The following is an 18587-nucleotide window of genomic DNA, read 5'->3' as shown; positions in this document are numbered from 1 at the left end:
TCAGACATGGTTCATCATCCTCAATTGGGTAGATTTAAGAGAGAATAAATGCTGCCTGGAATTCTATTGTCTGTACTTTGCAGATTACTGCTGGCTGTAGGATGGCGTCTGTTGCAAGTGCCTCTCTAACTTATCTCCAGCATGTAGATGCATGTATTTTGAGAGAGGCATCCTACCCTAACTGTATGTTACTCAAAAAGCAATGTTTTCTTCCAGGAAAACCTACTGAGGTTTCAAAACAGCTGGAGGATAAGACAGCAGCAGCAGGGCAGGACATCAGCCTGAGCTGTGAGCTGTCAAAACCGGATTTGAACATCAGGTGGTACAAGGATGGCAAAGCAATCAGAAAAAGCCAGAAGTACGACTTGCAGCAGGAGGGAAGTGGGCCATTCTGATCATCCATGACTCTACTGCCAAGGACAGTGGGGAGTACCCCTGTGAGACAGAGGACTCCATAACAAAAGCCAGGGTCACTGTGCAAGGTGAGTTGAAAAGCACACTGGGGATGGCATGTAGAGAAGTCGAGGTAAATATCTGCAGCCTGTGGGTGATGTTTTTCTCTTCTGTTTCCTTGAGCAGGATAAATTCTTAGTTTTCAGAAAATATGATGGATTAAAATCTTTTCCTTAAAATAATCTGGAAACCGAATGATTCTCCAGTGTGATGTGGATCTGGGCAGCCTGGTCTAGTGGTTGGTGGCCCCTTGACAGGGGGTTTAAAACTAGATGCTCTTTGAGGTCCTTTTCTTCTCAGGCCACTATATGATTCTGTGATCATTCTATGGTTCTATGATCTTGGTTGTTAGTGAGCCAAGAAAAGATGGCAATCTGAATTAGTCTATATTGAATATGTGTAATCAAAACTATATGCAGTTGATCAGATGAGATCCTACCAGCGCATGTATAATGGTATTGAACTTTCCAGATATCTACTGGAATTATCAAACCTATGTAAATGGGTGGACTCTGTGGTCTTCTTAGACTCTTTGCATCTCTATGTGATATTCTGAAATGAGGGCAAAGGAGATTCAAGACACCTCTGTATGCTTGGGACTTGTTGGGGTAACAAATCCCTTTGTCCTACACCCACATCCTTTTTTTTTTCCTTCCAGAAAAACCTAATTACTTTATCAAGGAACTTTCAGATGTGAAAATTGAAGAAAGTGGAAGTGCACTTTTTACATGTCAGAGCGAGAAAGCCGCATCCTTCGTCATATGGAGGAAAGGCATTGCTGAGCTCAGGCCTGGCAGGAAATACAAGAGGGCACAGAAAGGACGAAACCTGCAGCTGAGCATAAAAAATCTGGAGAAAAGTGACAGTGACGTGTACACCTGTGACATTGGTGATGCCCAGTCCAGAGCCAAGCTGGTTGTACAAGGTATGTGTGAGAGCCATATGACTGCGCATCCTGTTTCTCCACTACCAAGACATTATCCTGGTAGAATTTGTACATTTATGGCAGGTCTTTGGGGCTGCAGCTGTCTGACCTGAATAGCGGTTCACAAGCCATGCACAGAGCAAGCTGCACGGAAAGGGAAAGAACTACCGACTAGAGCAGTGCTATTGAGAACTTTATGTATCATTTAAAAACCAAAAATGCTGTGAGGCTGGTGACCCAGAAATCAGTGTGAACTTTCTATCTCTGACCTTTCTGAGTTACAAATAGTCCTCCGGAGTTCTAGGCAAAAATTCCCTTATGCTGCATTCTGGGTAGTTGTCATGGTTTAAACAAAAATCTACCTGTGTCCGTGACAGGGGGGCCACAGGCAAGCGAGGTGCTAGAAGGAGCTGAACCTCTGTCCCAACTACTTCAGAAGCAGCCCAAACCCCCTCGTACACGGCTAAGATCTCCTTCTCAGTTGGAGTGTAGCACTCCTCAGACCCTTTATATGCTCGACTCCAAAGTCCCAGGGGTTGGCCTTGGGTTTCTCCTAAAGCTCTTTGCCACAAACTCCAAGTGGGACCTTTCTCTCCAGCAGCAGTGTAGAGGATGTTCTTTACATCCTGTCCCGTCCGTACTGACCCACGGCACGGGCTATCTCTTGTTTTCTCTGCTCAAAAGCCTGCTGCTGCTCAGGACCCCATGAGAAATTATTCTTCTTCCGTGTTACCTGATAGAGGGGGCTCACTATGTGGCTGTAGTTTGGGACATGCATTCTCCAAAAGCCCACTACTCCCAGAAAAGATTGGGTCTCTGTCTTGTTGGTGGGAGGAGACATAGCAGTGATTTTTTCAATCACATCTGCTGGGATGTGTCGATGCCCATCTTGCCATTTTACACTTAAGAACTGGATTTCCTGGGCAGACCCCTTCACCTTGCTGCGCTTAATGGCAAAACCAGCTTGCAAAAGAATTAGGATTATCTGTTTTCTTTTCTTGAAAATCTCTGCTGCTGTATGGCCCCACACGACAATATCATCGATAAACTGCAAGTGTTCGGGAGCAGTAAAATTATTCATGCTTTATATGATGATATGATGTGGAATACTGATAGCAAAATTACAAAATTATTAAACCATGACACCCTGGTATTTTTCTTTTTTTTTTTCTTAAATATTTTCATTTTTTTTTCCTTAAATATTTTCCTTTTTACTATTTAAATGTTACGGGCACATCTTATAGAAACACAAGGCTGTTTACAAAGAAGTGCATGCTGTGTTGCTGTATGATGAGCAAGATACATCTATTCTTCATCTAGCAGGAATAGTTGCTGAGCCTTAAGAACAGTTTCAGAAAGCTTTGGGAATTTGGGCGTTTTCCTTGTTTCTGCAACACAAAATGAAAATTTACGCTGTATACAAAGAAAAGGGGAGTCCGAACTTGTACGTTAAATTTGAAAGAGATCAATCTGGGGTAATATTTAAAAAAAAAAAAAAAAAAAAAAAAGGGAGTGTGGTCATCAAATACTATAAAATATATTAGCTGTTACTAGAATGCCACTTATCTTCCCCCCATACGAATCACTGTCGTGTTGTATGTGAATTTGTGAGGTGGGTTTTGAAGCTGAAATTAAAAACTTCTTGTATGGCTGTCTTCATAGTGGCTATCCAGACTATCTGTAGAAATAACAGCTATTATGTAGTCAGCTATTCACCAGTTTTAACTGGTTATAAATTACGTTTCAGGGTGGAGAACATAGCATAGTGCCTGACACCTGTGTTGATCCTGAGGGCATTCTTGATTCTGTGCATTATGATGTCATGGATATTAAAGAGCAAGCTGAGGCAGCACATAGTTCCATTGTATCCCTGGAGGACCCAAAGGAAGATACTGGCTGGTTTGAAAAGCAGCTGGAGAAAACTAACTTTGAACTGATGGAGACCAAAGAAGAGCTAACAGAGAAAAACACCAAACTACTTAAAACTGAAGAAGAGCTGATGCAGAAGAACAGAGGTGAGTTATGCGATGTGAAAGGTAGAAGACAGAAATAGTTCATTAATCTAAAAGAGAAATAACCAGTTTGAGTAGGAATTAGAGGAGATGTTCTACCTTTGGAACCATAGCCTGTAGATAAGTGATAGTTTGTTCCTTGTGTATATTCAGGTTCAGCAATTCCACGGTTTTTGGTTATTTCTTTTCTTTTTTCCCCCCTCTCCTTTAAACTGCAACTAGCAGCTTTACGCTTTCATAAGTATGGGGTTAAATATATCTTATATATCTATATCTTGATTTTTACTTTTATATTGTAATCTCTACTCTTCTTTATGTCTTGTTGATGCAATGTTTTCGTTCCAAGAAATATAGAAAACTTTTGAATCACTCCCAATAAGTGAAGACCACATGCAAATTAATTAATCTGTTCAAAAGCTACCTAAACATTAGAATATCTGGAAAAACTGATTACTTAATAAACTATCTATTGGCTACTTATGTAATACAACCTTTTCTGTGTGTTACAGACTTTGAAATGCAGGTGATTAAATTGGATGAGTCTGATGAGCAACTTAAAGAAGCAACTGAGGTAACTTTATCAAGAAGATGTTGTGTAAAATTGTTTTAATACCAACTTGTGGTAGCTTAAAATGCTATTCCAGTAGGCTCCATTAATAGATTTCTTACCGAGCTTAGCTTAACTGAATTTGCCTTTAATGCATTGTGTAATTCAGCTACTTAACACTACATTAGAAACTGATGACTGAATTTTTTTTATTTTTTTTTCTAAGAAAATGAATGCACAAAATGAAAGGATTCGAGAGCTAATGGACATCGTGGTGCATAAAGATGACATTATTACAGAGCTACAAGACTTAAAATCTCATTCAGAAGAAAAAATAAAAGATTATGTGAGTTTTACACATCTCCGTATCCTTATACAAAAAAAGGAAAACACTAATTCTATGCTTGTAATCAACACATTTTTGGAAAACTGATTTTCTGTATGTAGCTGGTACTCGCTTGAAACTGTAAACAATTCAAATTTATCTGAAGGTAGTTGTTGTTAACACAAACAACAAAAATATCAGCGTGTTCCACTAACTCCTGCCTCACACTCCTACATCAGAGGAAGAGCAACAGTAAAAGTATGCTGAGTAGAGTTGGAAGTACGAGTATGAATGGTCAGGATATCTCCACGTTCTATGCAGTCCATAAAACTTTATCCTGACTAATGTACTGCGAGCTACTGAATATGTGAAGACTAGCTTGATTAAGTATGTGTGCATACCACTTCTGGTGGTTTTTGTTCATTTTTTGATGTTTGGTAGCCTGAAGTAGCTCTGAAAACATTTATAGTTAATTCTGTCACTCAGATCTCTAACCTTGTAAGCTTAGCAACTTGACCCTCCTTAGTCTTTGACTGTCTGCATCACTGCAACTTAGTATTTCCATGGTATTAAAGCTGACTGTGATGAGTAGTCATGCCCTCACCTATTACTTCTTCCAAGAACAAGGCTCCAACTCTATCTGTGAGATTGTGTGGCCTGAACACTTCTGAGGCTTTTCTTTTCATAAGTTACTAAAGATGAATAATCAGTCCTTGGCAGTGCCAGCATGGCTTAACAATCGTCATCTTGTAAGTAAGGAAGCTTCACTTGTGGTCAAGGACACAATCTAAAATATGCGTGACAGAGCTGACTAAGCTTTAAGGTTGGATTATATCTGTCACGATGAAAGTGATTTTAGCAGCTTAGCAGAAGTGTGATGTGATGAACTTGTATGAGAGCTGACCATTTGCTCTTTGACCATGTTTGTAATTTTGTTGACTTCTTGGAAACAGGAAATTCTTTGATAAACTGGTAAACTCTTGATTGTGTGCAAGTCTTTTACTTTGTAACCTGCTAGGCTCTTGCTTTCCCTTGTATACTCTACCGAGTATTGCACTTGTCATTATCTGAAGGTGTACTTGTTCTGTCTGCTATTGAGATTTGTAACTGATGTCTATAGAGTCACCGGGTAAATATTTTAGCTGTATGGTTTTGTGTAAATATTTGCCTACAGAAGATTACTGAGACTTAAGTGCTCCTTTTGTTAAGCTTCAATGTAACTGATCTTATATCAATACAGGAAAAGACTACCTACCATTTAACTACCATTAAAGCAGAACCGGCAGAAGAGAACACTAATAAAGGAACTGAAAGCAGCCAATTTTCAGTGCTTTCAGTTGAAGCACTGAAACAAGAGAAAACTGAGTTGGAAGTGGGAAGAAAGCACAGTACTGATGAAGATAAGCCTACTGTGGAAGAGCCACCTCCAAAGAAAGGTACAGTTTCTTCCATCCTTGAACAGGGTGTCTTCCAAAACAATAAATTGCTTCCTATTCCGAATCGGAAGCAAAAGGCTGTGAAGCGCGTACCTTATGGTATAAGGAGAAAAGCCACTGTGTTAAACTGTAAATAGAAGTAACTGTTATGTAAATATCCCTTTTTCAGAAGGTCCTATGCTGTTCATTTTTGAATGCTTAAGAATAAAAGTTTTTTGCACTATTTTTTTCCTTTTTGCTGCTTTTTCCTCATCTGTTGATGCACTTGCAGATTTGGTAATAGTTTTAAAGCAGTTTCTGTAGGATTGTTTCAACTGCTGTTGCTGATTTTCTGAGTAGCATCAGCTGCTCAAGTGTTTTTTTTTGTTTGTTTGGTTTGTTTTTCCTGAAGCAACTATCAAAATTGTTGACGACCTGCTAATTGCTCGCTCATGGGTAATATTTGAGCAGAATGGTTTGGATAAGCTCTGATGCATTTAACTTCACTTCTGGGCACAGCTGAGCATCAGTGTTCCTAGAATTACGGAAGGCATATACAATGTAGAAGGGAAAATCTAAAACTTAGCTGTATTCCCTTCCTTTCTTGTATTCCTCTTGCAAAATATGTGCAAGGGAGAAAGTCAAGGCCTTCTTTGGATGAGATGCTGTTCTTGGATGATTTGTCCCTGCTGCCTTTATTTGGCATAAATATTGAATCCTAATGTGACCACTGAATGGCATCACATATAAGCATCTTACCAGAGACTGAGGGAGGGATGTGGACTCCTCCATACTCCAAATAGTAGTGGGTTTGTTATAATCATATGACCAAAGCTCTCATTTAAAAATTAATGACAGCAATGCTCCACATGGGAATTAAAATGGGTAGCTGATAGTCACAATGTCAGCATGAAGTTTTCTGTTAAGAAGTACTGAGTATTCAATCATGTTAAAATTTTCTTCTATTTGTGAGTATTAATAGCATCCAATTTAAAAAACCGCTTAATATATATTCTTTAGCTATGTTAAATATACACAGTAGAACAATGAGCACAGGTATGTTGTGCTGGTTCTTTTGTAGAATTAGTTATATAAGTAGCACAAGCAAAAGTGTTTTAGGAGATGCTAGGTTATCTCAGCTTCAAGTTCAGGGTATTTACACCATTCTCTGAGCTTTTAGGTCTTGTTTCCTATGCTCTGTAATAATGCTTTTTCCCTACTTCCTGTGTAAGGAGCTTCTAGACTGAACATTACACATCTTCTCCCTAGTCTTATTTATCTTGCTTTAGTGCTTGCTTGTTGTTTTCAGCATAAAGTGTTTAGATTACTTATAAATCATATTCCCCTCACTAGTGTTGCTGGGAGCAGCAATCAAACCCAAAACCTGGTTTGGGGTGGAATATGCCACTGCTGTTTCTTCAGTATGACTTTTAAATCAGTTGAGGGCTGTATATAAAACTGCTTAGATGAGTTAAGAGGCTGTTCCCATGCAGTACATGTGAATCTGTATGTAATGCAGGCTGCACGTGGGTGCTATAAAATTCTGCATTTCTGTAGTTGTAGTAATAAAAGGACTGTACAAGAATCACCATGGAATATATTGTTGTGGTGACCCAATCCCTAGTAAGTCTTGACTTATATTTATTTTTTTTAATACTTAAAGTATGCATATTATGGAATGGACATAACTGGATTCTAAAGCAATGATGAAATACAGCAGAAGTCGCTTTTGATAGAAAGAAAATGCATGTGATTTTAGCTAATTGCTCACCAGTTAAAGAAAAAAACAGCCCCAAGCTAATGGAATATTTATGGAAACTTGAATCTGCAAATTTGTACAACTTTATGAGTGAACTTTATATGCAAAAGAGTAAGTGTGGACAGAAGTAGGAATCCTCATATTTTGTTTAGAGATCAACTGAATAAGAGAGACAGATATCAACAGTTAAGTGATCAACTTGTCCAGGATTTTATCTTTCTTTTGAAAGTAAGAGGACTGTGAGTTGGAATGAAATTTCTTAGAGAACTGTTTATCTACCGTTTAGATGTAGATGGAGTGATTCCTGGCTGCCTTATAGGGATTGCTGAAGCACGGAAGATAGAAAGAATATAGCTGTGAATTATCTATCTCGTTCCCATGTTTCTTAAATCTAATAAGATTTTCTACTGGTGTGGAGTGGAAGGTTTGAGTAGTGCCATGGTAAAAGTGATCTTACAGACTGAAAACCTTTTGCTGTTAATTCTGTATAGAAATCTGAGGCACCTGAATACGTGTTCAGAGGACTTGAATTCCTTCACTAGTATCAAATACTATGTGATGTGAGGGCATGGCTTGCATATTTGTGACAGTTTTTCACTTAGAAGTTGCTACTTGGTGTTGTGAACTGCTATGTAATAATGATTTTAATCAATCTGAGCTACATTCCTTTTCCCTTTTTTCTTTGTTTGTTTGTTTGTTTGTTTTACAGTAGTTGTAAATGAGAGAAAGAAAAAGAACACTGTAGAGCAAAGGACAATTGAACACATGAAACAAAAGTGCTCCGCGTACCGAAAGGAAGTACTAGCACTGAGGGAAAGAACTGAAATCTTGGAACATCATTTAACTGTGCTTGAAGAACAATGCAGAAGAGAAAAAAATAAAAAAGAAGATTTCAGTAAGCAGGTAACAAGCCTGCGTATTGAGCTTTCTTTTTCTGAAGAAACAGCTGATGTCCTCCGTGAACAAATTCTGCAGGGTCAAGCTGACTATCGGGAAATTGCTTCTGAACTGGATGAACAGAAATCTATAAATATGACACTTGAAAACAAAAATGCCCAACTAACTAACAACATAGAAGTTGCCAAAGAATATATAATTGATAAAGTGTCACAAGTAAAAGAAATGCGGACCAAATTAGATGAATTATACAAATGTCACTTAGAGTTTCACGCCATCGGTACTGACTTTGTCAGTGTAAAGGATTCCTCAGACTCTGAAAAAGATGAGCCAGGGACATCTCAAATTAGTTCTGCATGCATTCAGTCACAGACTTCTTCCATCTCAGATCTTGTGCAGGACCTCTCCTTTAACTATAGTCTTGAAAGGATTTGGGAAGTATGCAGAAGTATTGTTGATGTTTCCTCACAAAAAAGTCAGCACATCAAAGCACTGCTTCAAGACAATGAAAACCTAAAGGCGGGACTGAATAATGCTGAAAATCATAATCGTCAACTTGTAATGAAGCTATGTGAGATTACAACTCACACTAGTCAGGAAGATGATCTTGTGAATCAGTTACATGAGCAAATAGAGAAGAAAACTCAGGAGTTTGAAGAAAAGACTGCAGAAGATCAGAGAATGATTGCACAGTTTCAGGAGGAAGTTGCCAACTGTGAGGTAAAAATAAGAGAGCTTGAATATCGCCTGGAGGCTTCCAAGATAATGGAAGACAATGTGTCAAAACTCAATGAATTACTTAAAGAAAAAGAATCTATTATTGTTAATCTGGAGACAGTTACAGCAACTCTGCAGGAGAAGTCTGCTAATGCAGACAAAAAGGTTGAAGAGTTAAGTAGCAGAGAAGCAAATCTGATTCAAGAAGTTATGCAGCTTAAAAACAGCTTGGAGCAGATGAAACACTCTCTTTGGGAAAAGGAAAAGAGTGAAATGGAGAAAGTGCAACGTATAGAATCGTAAGTAACCACTGAGTTAAGTTAGAGCCCTTTGAGAAGGAAATAGAGTTAAAAATAGTTAATGGGAACATCCCTTCGACTTAATGCATCTGCATGCTTATCAATGGCCAAACTACTACTTTAGGATGCTTTGGTATGCTACTTGAGTTCCAAGGGAAAACAGGAGTGTGCAAGGAAATAAAGAATAATATGGGGATTGCTGGTGGTTTTGTTGTACATCCCTCAGAATAGCATCTGAATAATTTATTGCTTCAGCATCTGATTATGAGAAGCAAGCTGAAATTCAAAAGTAATTGTTTAAATCTTGTCACTGGTCTAGATAGATTTAAGAGTCTATTTACAAATAGAAACCAACAGGCAGGGCATGGATTAAGCTGTAATTGCTGTTTCCATGAGATGTGTAACAGTAATGTTCTTTGTCTCTTTATTTTTAACATAAGGCTAGAAAATATTCTTTCTGAGAGTTCTGCCCTTGTACTGAATTTGAAAAAAGATTTGCAGAGGAAAGAAGAAGAGTATGCAGATCTAAAAGACAAACATTCTGATGCCGAGAAACAAATTCAGCAAGTACAAAGCGAGGTTTGTAGTCAACTGAGATATTTTTTTCTGTAAGATTATGCTTGGCTTTCTGCTGTTAAAACTTCTCAAACTTTAACTATGAAGCTGGAAATTTCACACTAGTGTGGCTAGCAGCAAATCTTAGGTAAAGTTGCCATTGAAGCTCTAGAGGGGACCAGAAGTTAAAACATGGTTTCGCATAGATAATGAACAGAGGAAAGTAAAGTTGGTTGGTAGTCTGGAATAAGGTTTGTGAAGAGAATAGCTAATCTGCCTCTGGAGGGGACTTGTTATTATCTCTACGTTACTGGTGACTTGCCATTGGTATCCGTGGTAACTCCAAAGCCTAAAACCTAAGTCTTGTGAAAAAACGCTGATAACTGGGAAGAAGAATGCTATTTACTTGAAGAGAAATAGACTAATTTCCAGAGGCTCTTTAATATAAGCATGTATATTTTTTTCTTCAATTTCAGCTTCAGTGATGTTAATAGTTAAAATTTAATTATTAAACAAGTAGATATTTTAAAACCCATTTTGCAGGATCTTAGTCTGCAAGTTTATTGGGTGTGCTTGGGGTGGAAAATTGAAGCTTAAAAATGAATTCATGTCTTCCTTGGTAACCTTGCACTTGCTGTCGTTTTCCTACTCAGCACTTGTTTGTGAATTCCTCTTTATTTAACAAAGAAGTATTTGGCCAGGTTGGATTACAGAAGTCTTTTAATGAACCGTGAGCTGTGCTTACATTACAGGTGTCCACGATGCGTTCTGTGGAGGAATCCCTCAGGAACAGGATGGATGAACTTGAAAGGATTAATAACCAGTTTAAGGATGAGCTGGATTATAAAGACTATACTATCCAACAACTTAAACAGGTATTTTTCTTGCTCTTAATTTTTATTACATGAATGATGCAGGTTTTCCAAGCAACAGGAAAAAGGTCAAAAAAAAAAAAATTGGAGCAAAATGAAAGTGGCCAACTGAAATTAGCGGTAGACCATGAAAGATATTCAAATAATTAGTCACTACAGAGCACTGGCAGATTGCTTTAAATACAATAATCTGCATAGTAAATACATATGTAATACATGCATGTAACCTGATCTTGTTGAGTGACATCACGATATGTTAATTGAAATGTCTTACCATAAACTCTTTTTATCAGCTTGAGTCCTTATTTATGCTATATGAAAACCTTATTAATTCTAGGCTGTCTTAAAGATTCTGCTTGTTTCTACTGTGTATGCTTTTCTTTCATCATGAAATATAGGAGCTGGAGGAAAAGGACCATAATATTCAAAAGTGGCGTGAGGAGAGAGATCAGTTAGTAGAAGCTTTGGAAGAACAGCTCAAAACTTTGGCTTCTAATGTCATACAAAAAGAGACAGAAATAGCAGAACTGAGACAATCTGCCTTAAAGGATTCAAGCAAGGTCAGCTCTCCTTTCCTCCTACCTGATTAGCTACCCATAAATTCTGTAAAACTCCTGTACCTGCTCTTTGTATTCTGGGTGTGGTTCTGTTCTTGAACACTGTCGTATTGACATCATGTGCAACTAACCAAAAAAAGCACCAGCTTTTATTTTTGTTCTTCAGAAACAGAATTTCTGTTAATTACTAAAATTTCAATTTTTTCAGTAGTTCAGATAAGCAGATGTCAGTTTGATGCTTATGATCCTACAATCATACTGGACATCTGTAGCTTTTTCTGATAATTCCCAGCATTTCCGGATCCCAAGCTAGGCTCAATACTCAGACAGTAGTTCTGTCTCAGGTTTCTTACTTTCTTTGCTTTCTCTGAGGTAGTATCTACAATGGCATGAAAAGACAGAAGGGGACGTGGAGAGAGATTAAGGGAAGCATCAAAAAGCAGAGGGGGGATGATCTCTGGAAGTTGCATTTCTTATTTCAACATCCAGCTTTTAATCAGGATAGCCAATCTAAGCCGTAGCATAGAATTTCAGAAGCTAAACAGAAGGCTAAATGAGTTGTGCTGTTTTGAGAATGTTTGGATTCACTTTCTCTGAGAAGAAAGATGTTCTCATAGCAAAACTTCCCCTATGAAGTATGATTATATGAGGTATGATTATATTTATAGAAAGTAAGTACTTAACATCTTGTTAACCCCTTTTTGTTCTTCTGTTTTCCTAGGAGATACTGGAGCTGGAATCATTTTTCTTAGCATATAGTCCTTTAACTACATATTCAGTGATGAGTACTTGTTGGTTCTTTTTGTCTTCCACTCAAACATGAGCTCTCATCTTCTCAAAAATATTTTATTTACTAGAACACCATCTCTCTGTGTACATTATGGAACTTTTCCATGCAGTTTTCCATGTATTCGTATGTGGATGCTGAAGATTAGGCAGAGGTTTAGCCTTTGGTGTTCTAACACAGCAGCTGTGAGCGTGCAGAGTATGGGGGGAATGGATGACAAAACGACCAGTGTTACAGATTTTGTCCCTAAATAATGTCTCGCTTTCTCTCTTTTGGAGGCAGAATACTGCCTGAGACTGTTAGTGAGACCCAGTAGGGTGTATCTGAAGATCACACAATGAATAGATGTTACTACCTTCCCACACTTGTGCTGTGTTTCAGCTTACGTGTTCATGTGGCGTCTGAGCTTGAGGTTTTACACTGTAACTTTAGAAACCTCGAGATATTTTGGAGGTCTAATGCATAGCCTAATCTTTACTCCTTTTAAATATTTACAGCCTAGGAAACAACAAAGCAAAACTAAAACTGGAGAAAGTATTCCATTAAGATGCAAAGCTGAAGACAATTATTTGTCACGTCGATGTACTAGGAGCCTCACTTCATTAAATGAATCTGAGGTTAGTATGAAACTTCAGATCTGAAAATGTTGTGACTGTATTGCTTTTGATAAGGAATGAGTAGGAAAAGATCTCATGTTCTCTAAACAATTCCCAAGTTTTAATTTATTTATCCCTTTCAAGGTGATCAGATCACCTGTTTTTATAGCCTTTGATAGGAATAAAAGCTGTTGAAACAATTGTGTGATGAATTTTTTTCAGGTGCTGTTGAAAACTCTCCTCATGTTAATGCTTATGAAGTGGCTCATGATTAGATAAGTTACTTGGAAAAAATTCATGGAGCCACTGAAACGGGCACAGCAAATTGAACTTATTTTCTTCCTCTGCAGGATTTCTGGATATTGTTTTGTTAGCAGATGATGTTAATCATTCCTATATAAGTTTTTAATTGCTAACTTTCATAAAATAGCAGTTACATATATTTTAAAAACAAAGTATTTATTAACCAACTTAATTCTTGGAAATACAGTGGGTGGTGATACTCCATTCAGATTCTTAGCAGAGCCTGATAAAGTGGCTCTGACTACTTTTTGTCTTTCTACAATCTTTGGTAACTTTTTGAGAGGAAGAAGACTCCCCTCAGGGGGTCGGAACAGTGTAAGTAGTAAAAGCTGCTAGTCTGTGTTTGGGACACTGGAGTTTGCTAGTTACTAGCAGCAGTAGAAGCAGCCATCTACCATTTTCTGATGTCCCCAGCAGCCTGTCTTCCATGTGTTCAACCAGCATCTGAACTCATTTTTGATATGCTAGCTGAATTCCTGCCATAGAGAAGGAGGAGTCCAGGTGATCTCAGTTCTGACTTTGTCGTTCCTGTTGAGAAAAACAGGATTGGGTGGATTGTGGACAGTAAGTGCTGCTGGGGAAATGCATACTGACATTTCCCTGTCACTTAGCTGTGCATTTGCTGCCATTTGACCATGAGCAGGTACATGATAGCCTTCAGCTTAAGTACGGTGTCATTGCTTGAATGTCTGTATTCTCTCCAGGGAAAAGATAGCAATGGAGTTCTTTAATGACTTGTACTGGGCTTGCACCTTGCCAGCTGGACCTTACTTATGTAAATAACATCTCTAGTGTAGAAGAGGAATGGCAAATTCCCTAAGATTAAGCTGGAAGTTAATCGAACACTTGAATCAAATGCTCCTGTTCCTGCCCAGTTCTGACGCAGCAGAGTTGAGATGAAGAAAATCGTGTCAGTTCTACCACCATTCTCTATTAAAAAAAAGTGTAGTTGTCTGTGCCCTTGAGAAAAAATGACTTGTAAAGTATCAGGCTCAGTTTAACATGGAGAACTTTTTTTGTGATCATAGATTGGAAATAATTTTAAATGTAACAAGTTCTAGGAAAGAGGGGTAAAACTCTGCTGAAACTGAAATAGACTCCTTCTGTTACAAGTGTTCTTACAGCAGGAAAATCGAATGCTTACATATCCTTTTCCAGATGCTTTATAGCTTTTTAATCTCATGGCTACCTTAACACTTGCACTTAAAATTCTTCTGTGCTATCAGGAGCATTTGGAAACTGTCCTCGACTCTTCTGGAGTGTCCGCAGAAAATGGCAAAACTAGTCGGTTCCCAAAACCGGAGCTGGAAATCCCACTGACACTTCTGCAACCTGATAAGACGGAGATAAAGCAGCACGGCAGCATGATACCTTTAGGAGTGAAAATGCCTAAGGCAAAAAAGAAAAGAAGTGATGACATGGATGAGGTATGACCTAGACCCAACAGAAAACAAAATAATAAAAAAAAAAATATGCATGGCAGTTATTAAAAACAGATGTTCACATGTGATAGCAGTATCCTTGGCATGGTCAGAGTATGAGTAGTAGATTTTTCCCATCTGTTGTTTCACATGTTCACATCTCTGTTGAACAGAAATCCGGAAAAGACTACTTCCTGAGAAAGCGAGTACATGCTTCAAGACTGACTAAAAAGAAGGATGAAACACTGCAAAAAGTTGGAGATTTTATTCAAAGCTCTCCTTCTATTATACACTCTAAAGGTTGGTGTAGAATAAGTTTTATTCCATGTTTTCTAGACATTGTAGAATGGCTTGTTTCTGCTGTAGGCTATTAATGTATGTGTTCTTAGACTTGTCTGCCATGTTAAGTTGTCCTTTGATTTATGAAGTAAATGCATTTATTCGTCTCTTCAGAGATTCATTATTACATTTGTGAAAACCTACAAGTATACAGAGAAAGTTGGTTCTGTCTTGTGCTTCTGTCAGCACGAAAGTTAGGCCTGTTGTTTAACTCCTGCTGAAGTTTCTGACTTCCAGCGACTTCTGAGCCATGATTGTCTTTCATACTCCATTTTAATGCGTGCTTTAAGCTGCCGTACCTGAACCTATAAACAGTTTCAGCTATAGAAGCAATAAAGAACCTCGATGAACAAATACAATTTCTGAGTATTTTCACTTAAATTTTACGTGTCATTTATAAACCAAGTTTGTTACGAAGCTTTTTTTGCATTCATTGATTTAAAGACTCACAAAACCAGTAAGTTGATTGGTTTATGTATCAAAACAAATTTATTCTAGCCAAGAAGCTGATGTCAGCAGTAAGTTCTCCTAAATCAAACGAACCTGAAAGTCTCGAAGAAGGAGAGACCAAGCCAAAACGATCCAAAAGGAAGCTGTATTCAACTGTCGTTTCTGGCCCTCTAGATATACCTGCTTCTTCGGTAAGCGATTATACTGTAGTCTTGGCTTAAAATAAACTACTAAGGAGTCCAAACAGACTGGAGGTTTCATCTATTTGCAGGGGGACGTTGAAAGTACTGAGGTATTTCTTTATTCTACCAAGTCATTCTTGTTGGTCTTCCCGCTGTTCTGTTTTATTTTGTCCTCAAAGATCTCTGTGTTTGGCTGGCTTACAGTTTACTAAGTAGGTGATGTAGCAATCACGGAGATGTCTTCTAATTTGGAATCATAGATAATTTCAGTGTGTCGGTGTGGGATTATTCTATTACACGCTTTTCTAGAGCACAACTTAGACAGCTTTTTAGGTATGCTTAAACTATGATCTCCTGTCTAAGCCAACTTGCAAAGGATCTGATGTGCCAGTTTCATGACTCTGTCGGCAGCTATTGTGCTAAGAACATTCTTGCTCTGTTGGAACTGCATCTTTTAATTATATTAGAGTCCTTTTTCTTTTCCGCAAAGTGATCATTTGCCCATACTGTAATATCCCTCTGAATTTTTTGATGATTTGACGAATGATAGGGGCAGAAACCAAAATGTTATTTTTTTTGTTAGAGGATGAAGAAGATGAGACAATTCCTTCTCTCACTGTAGTTCTGAGAACATGGAACTGAACCGAGAACTGAAATTCTGGGCAAGTCATAGCTACAGGGATTGAGGCTAAAAATGTTTTCTGAACGCTTCATGTTTCACAAAACAAGTATTATAATACTCTTTTGAAAACAAGTATTTCAAAATGAAAGCTGCCTTCAGGCTTTCCTCAGACGTGTGTGCTTTTTTAAGATAAACAGGATTTTGTACATTCTCCATATTTGTTCCTTGTGATTAAGCTGCATTAAAATGATCTCGGTATCCCATAGTTTTCTGAATAAAATATAATAAGCAAATGCCATTCTGAAATCCATTTAGGGGAAGAAATATGTTTGCGTGTGTCAAGAAGAGCTTGTCAGTCTTGTGTGAAAACATGAGTAACTTTTGAAATGTTTTCTTCAGGAATCTGAGGAACAAAAGAAGGAAAGTGATCATCTGATCATCAAGCGACGGCTGAGATCCAGAACAGCTAAAAAACCTTGAAGAAGCGTGTTTGTTCCCCTTTCTCAGGACATACTTTTATCATATTATTAAAACTGGTTGTTAATAAACAGTAACAGTTACTCCGTTGTGTTCTTAAATTTGTATATAGGTGTTTGTTGCAGAACGGCGGGAGAAAAGCAGACGACCACACCTGTCATTGACATATGATCAGCGAATCTCATTTATTCCTTGCCTGCATGTACCTTTATAATACGGATAATTAGCTCATACATATTGCAAAAGTGGAGCTCATCATTGGTTCCCAATAACATACTATCCCCGAGTATCTTAACAGCTTGTTGTTATCAACTGAAAGCTACTCCCTTGCCGAGTTCCCAGAACCATGGCTAGTTTCTCACCATCCCAGGGCATCCTGTTGTTCTTGCTCTCCTTGCAGGTGTTATGGCTGCTTGCTTAGCTGCACCGTGTTTACGACCCTTCTCAGCTAACTAGCTGTAAAAAACACTCTCAGGAGAAAGGATAAAGCAACACTAAAAGAGAAAAGCAGCAGTGAAAGGGAAAAGCAAGACTAAAAGGGAAAAGCAGCAGTGAAAGGGAAAAGCGGCAGTGAAAGGGAAAAGCGGCAGTGAATGGGAAAAGCAGCAGTGAAAGGGAAAAGCAAGACTAAAAGACAACAGGGAAGTGAAGGTGACTCTTGTGCAGATGTCATGGTTTTGTAATTTTCATTAAAAACCAGTCAAGACTAATGTGGCCTCATAGCGCTCAATGGAGTCCCAGGGGAGATAGTGGGAATGAATAGGGGTTCACATCTGTATGCCCCGAGGCTGGTGCTCGCCTCTCTGACTGTGGCTTTAGGCTCCAGAGTTGATGTTGGCTTCCCTTACTGTGGCTTTATGGCCCAGGGCCAGTGCCGGCCTCATGGGCTGGGGCTTCTGCCAGCTGGATACAGCTGCTGGCTGAACTGGCCAGGATGGAGCCTTCCCTGTGCAGCCTCCCATGTGCATATCCACCCCAAGAATGGAAGTCCTCCTTCTATGTGTACCCCATTACACCACAATGAGGAAACCAAACCATTTAGGCACCTGAAATGCTTCTGCTCCTGCAGTCTGGCAGAAAGCAATGCCCTCTGTCTCATGCCATCTCTGCACAAACTGGAAAGGAATGGGGAGACATATGTCAGATCCAATGGGACAGGACTTCACTGGCTGCAGTTTAATAGCAAATCACCCCAGCTCTTGTTGCCCTCTATTGCTGGGTACCCCTTGCCCCTGGCCACTGGATTTCCCCGCATGCATCCTTCCTTGGAGCTAAGTGTGCCTTTCCCAGCAGCAAGCAGCGAGCTGGAGTCAGCACCAAACCCAAAACCTCCTTGTGCCTTTTCCTGTCCTTCTTTCACACATCGTCTTTTAGTTTCAGAAAATATGGCCAGACCCCAACGAAACAAGAGCTCTAAGACAAAGCAGCTGCTTTATTTTCCTCCTCCCCTTTCCTCATCTACACCCCGCAGAAAGACCATTTGCCAAGTAAGGGATGCAGCGATCAGGTGTATGAGGGGCAAAGCGAATCAAGCTTAATTTCAAAGGCTTGTCTCTTCCACGTGACTTCCCTGAGGTCTGATACAATCGTACAGCCATAGAAAGTGCAGTGCTAAAGGTGTGAAGTTAAGGGATCATCACTGTCACGATAAAAGTCATAGCATGGAAGATTTAGCGATGGCATGCTGACTAGAAGGAAAAAACAACACTTACCTTGGAGCTTGTTCATTTTCCCTCCTATCATTGGATATCTTATCATCATCTACGTAGCTCTGAGGTTGGCCAAAGCCTGTTGCCATGAGCTTTGGTAAACGCAACAGTGCTGTGGCTCAGAGGTATTACACCGGCACATAGCATAGGAGAACTCCATAACCCAAGTGTCAAGGGAAGAAGAAAGGGGAACTGTTACAATTAATTACGTTCACTAAATTGGTAATTGTAGGCTTCTTGTCACACACTACTGCCTACAGCAAAACAGCACAGATGTTGACAACTGTGATTTCTGCATACAAGCAACCACTCGAGGCTGAGCACACTCTCCTGTCTCTTTGCCATGCCTAGGAAGACCCAGAAGAGCT

The 18587-nt window shown here is 38.9% G+C and overlaps 2 protein-coding genes across 2 annotated transcripts; both read left to right on the top strand.

Moving 5' to 3' along the window:
- Positions 1-199: 199 nt before the first annotated feature.
- On the top strand, positions 200-9961 carry LOC146758610 (kinesin-like protein KIF20B). The gene is made up of 8 exons (XM_085514884.1): positions 200-482; positions 1112-1378; positions 3126-3393; positions 3900-3961; positions 4164-4283; positions 5503-5698; positions 8146-9349; positions 9790-9961. The coding sequence occupies exons 2-8, from the start codon at positions 1346-1348 to the stop codon at positions 9959-9961; spliced, it is 2055 nt and encodes a 684-aa protein (XP_085371010.1). The 5' UTR covers positions 200-482; positions 1112-1345.
- A 699-nt stretch (positions 9962-10660) lies between these two features.
- Positions 10661-16593, top strand: LOC146758609 (kinesin-like protein KIF20B). The gene is made up of 6 exons (XM_085514589.1): positions 10661-10779; positions 11175-12737; positions 14246-14446; positions 14614-14740; positions 15278-15420; positions 16433-16593. The coding sequence occupies exons 2-6, from the start codon at positions 12513-12515 to the stop codon at positions 16511-16513; spliced, it is 777 nt and encodes a 258-aa protein (XP_085370715.1). The 5' UTR covers positions 10661-10779; positions 11175-12512; the 3' UTR covers positions 16514-16593.
- Positions 16594-18587: the final 1994 nt, after the last annotated feature.

The sequence above is a fragment of the Coturnix japonica genome, chromosome 13 (genome assembly GCF_054131305.1).
Source record: "Coturnix japonica strain WE chromosome 13, WE-NBRP24, whole genome shotgun sequence".
NCBI classification, from domain to species: Eukaryota; Metazoa; Chordata; class Aves; order Galliformes; family Phasianidae; genus Coturnix; species Coturnix japonica.
The sequence above is the reverse complement of the archived record's forward strand: the minus strand, read 5'-3'. Positions and strand labels throughout refer to the sequence as shown.

What these genes read in the sequence shown, in the direction of transcription:
- LOC146758610 (XM_085514884.1), top strand. Translation starts at nt 1,346, where the DNA reads ATGCCCAGTCCAGAGCCAAGCTGGTTGTACAAG. An exon ending in AAGAAAAAATAAAAGATTAT is followed by an intron (nt 4,284 to 5,502) that starts GTGAGTTTTACA and finishes ATATCAATACAG; the next exon opens with GAAAAGACTACCTACCATTT. An exon ending in AGAGCCACCTCCAAAGAAAG is followed by an intron (nt 5,699 to 8,145) that starts GTACAGTTTCTT and finishes TTTGTTTTACAG; the next exon opens with TAGTTGTAAATGAGAGAAAG.
- LOC146758609 (XM_085514589.1), top strand. Translation starts at nt 12,513, where the DNA reads ATGTGGCGTCTGAGCTTGAGGTTTTACACTGTAACTTTAGAAACCTCG. An exon ending in TTCTATTATACACTCTAAAG is followed by an intron (nt 14,741 to 15,277) that starts GTTGGTGTAGAA and finishes AATTTATTCTAG; the next exon opens with CCAAGAAGCTGATGTCAGCA. An exon ending in TAGATATACCTGCTTCTTCG is followed by an intron (nt 15,421 to 16,432) that starts GTAAGCGATTAT and finishes TGTTTTCTTCAG; the next exon opens with GAATCTGAGGAACAAAAGAA.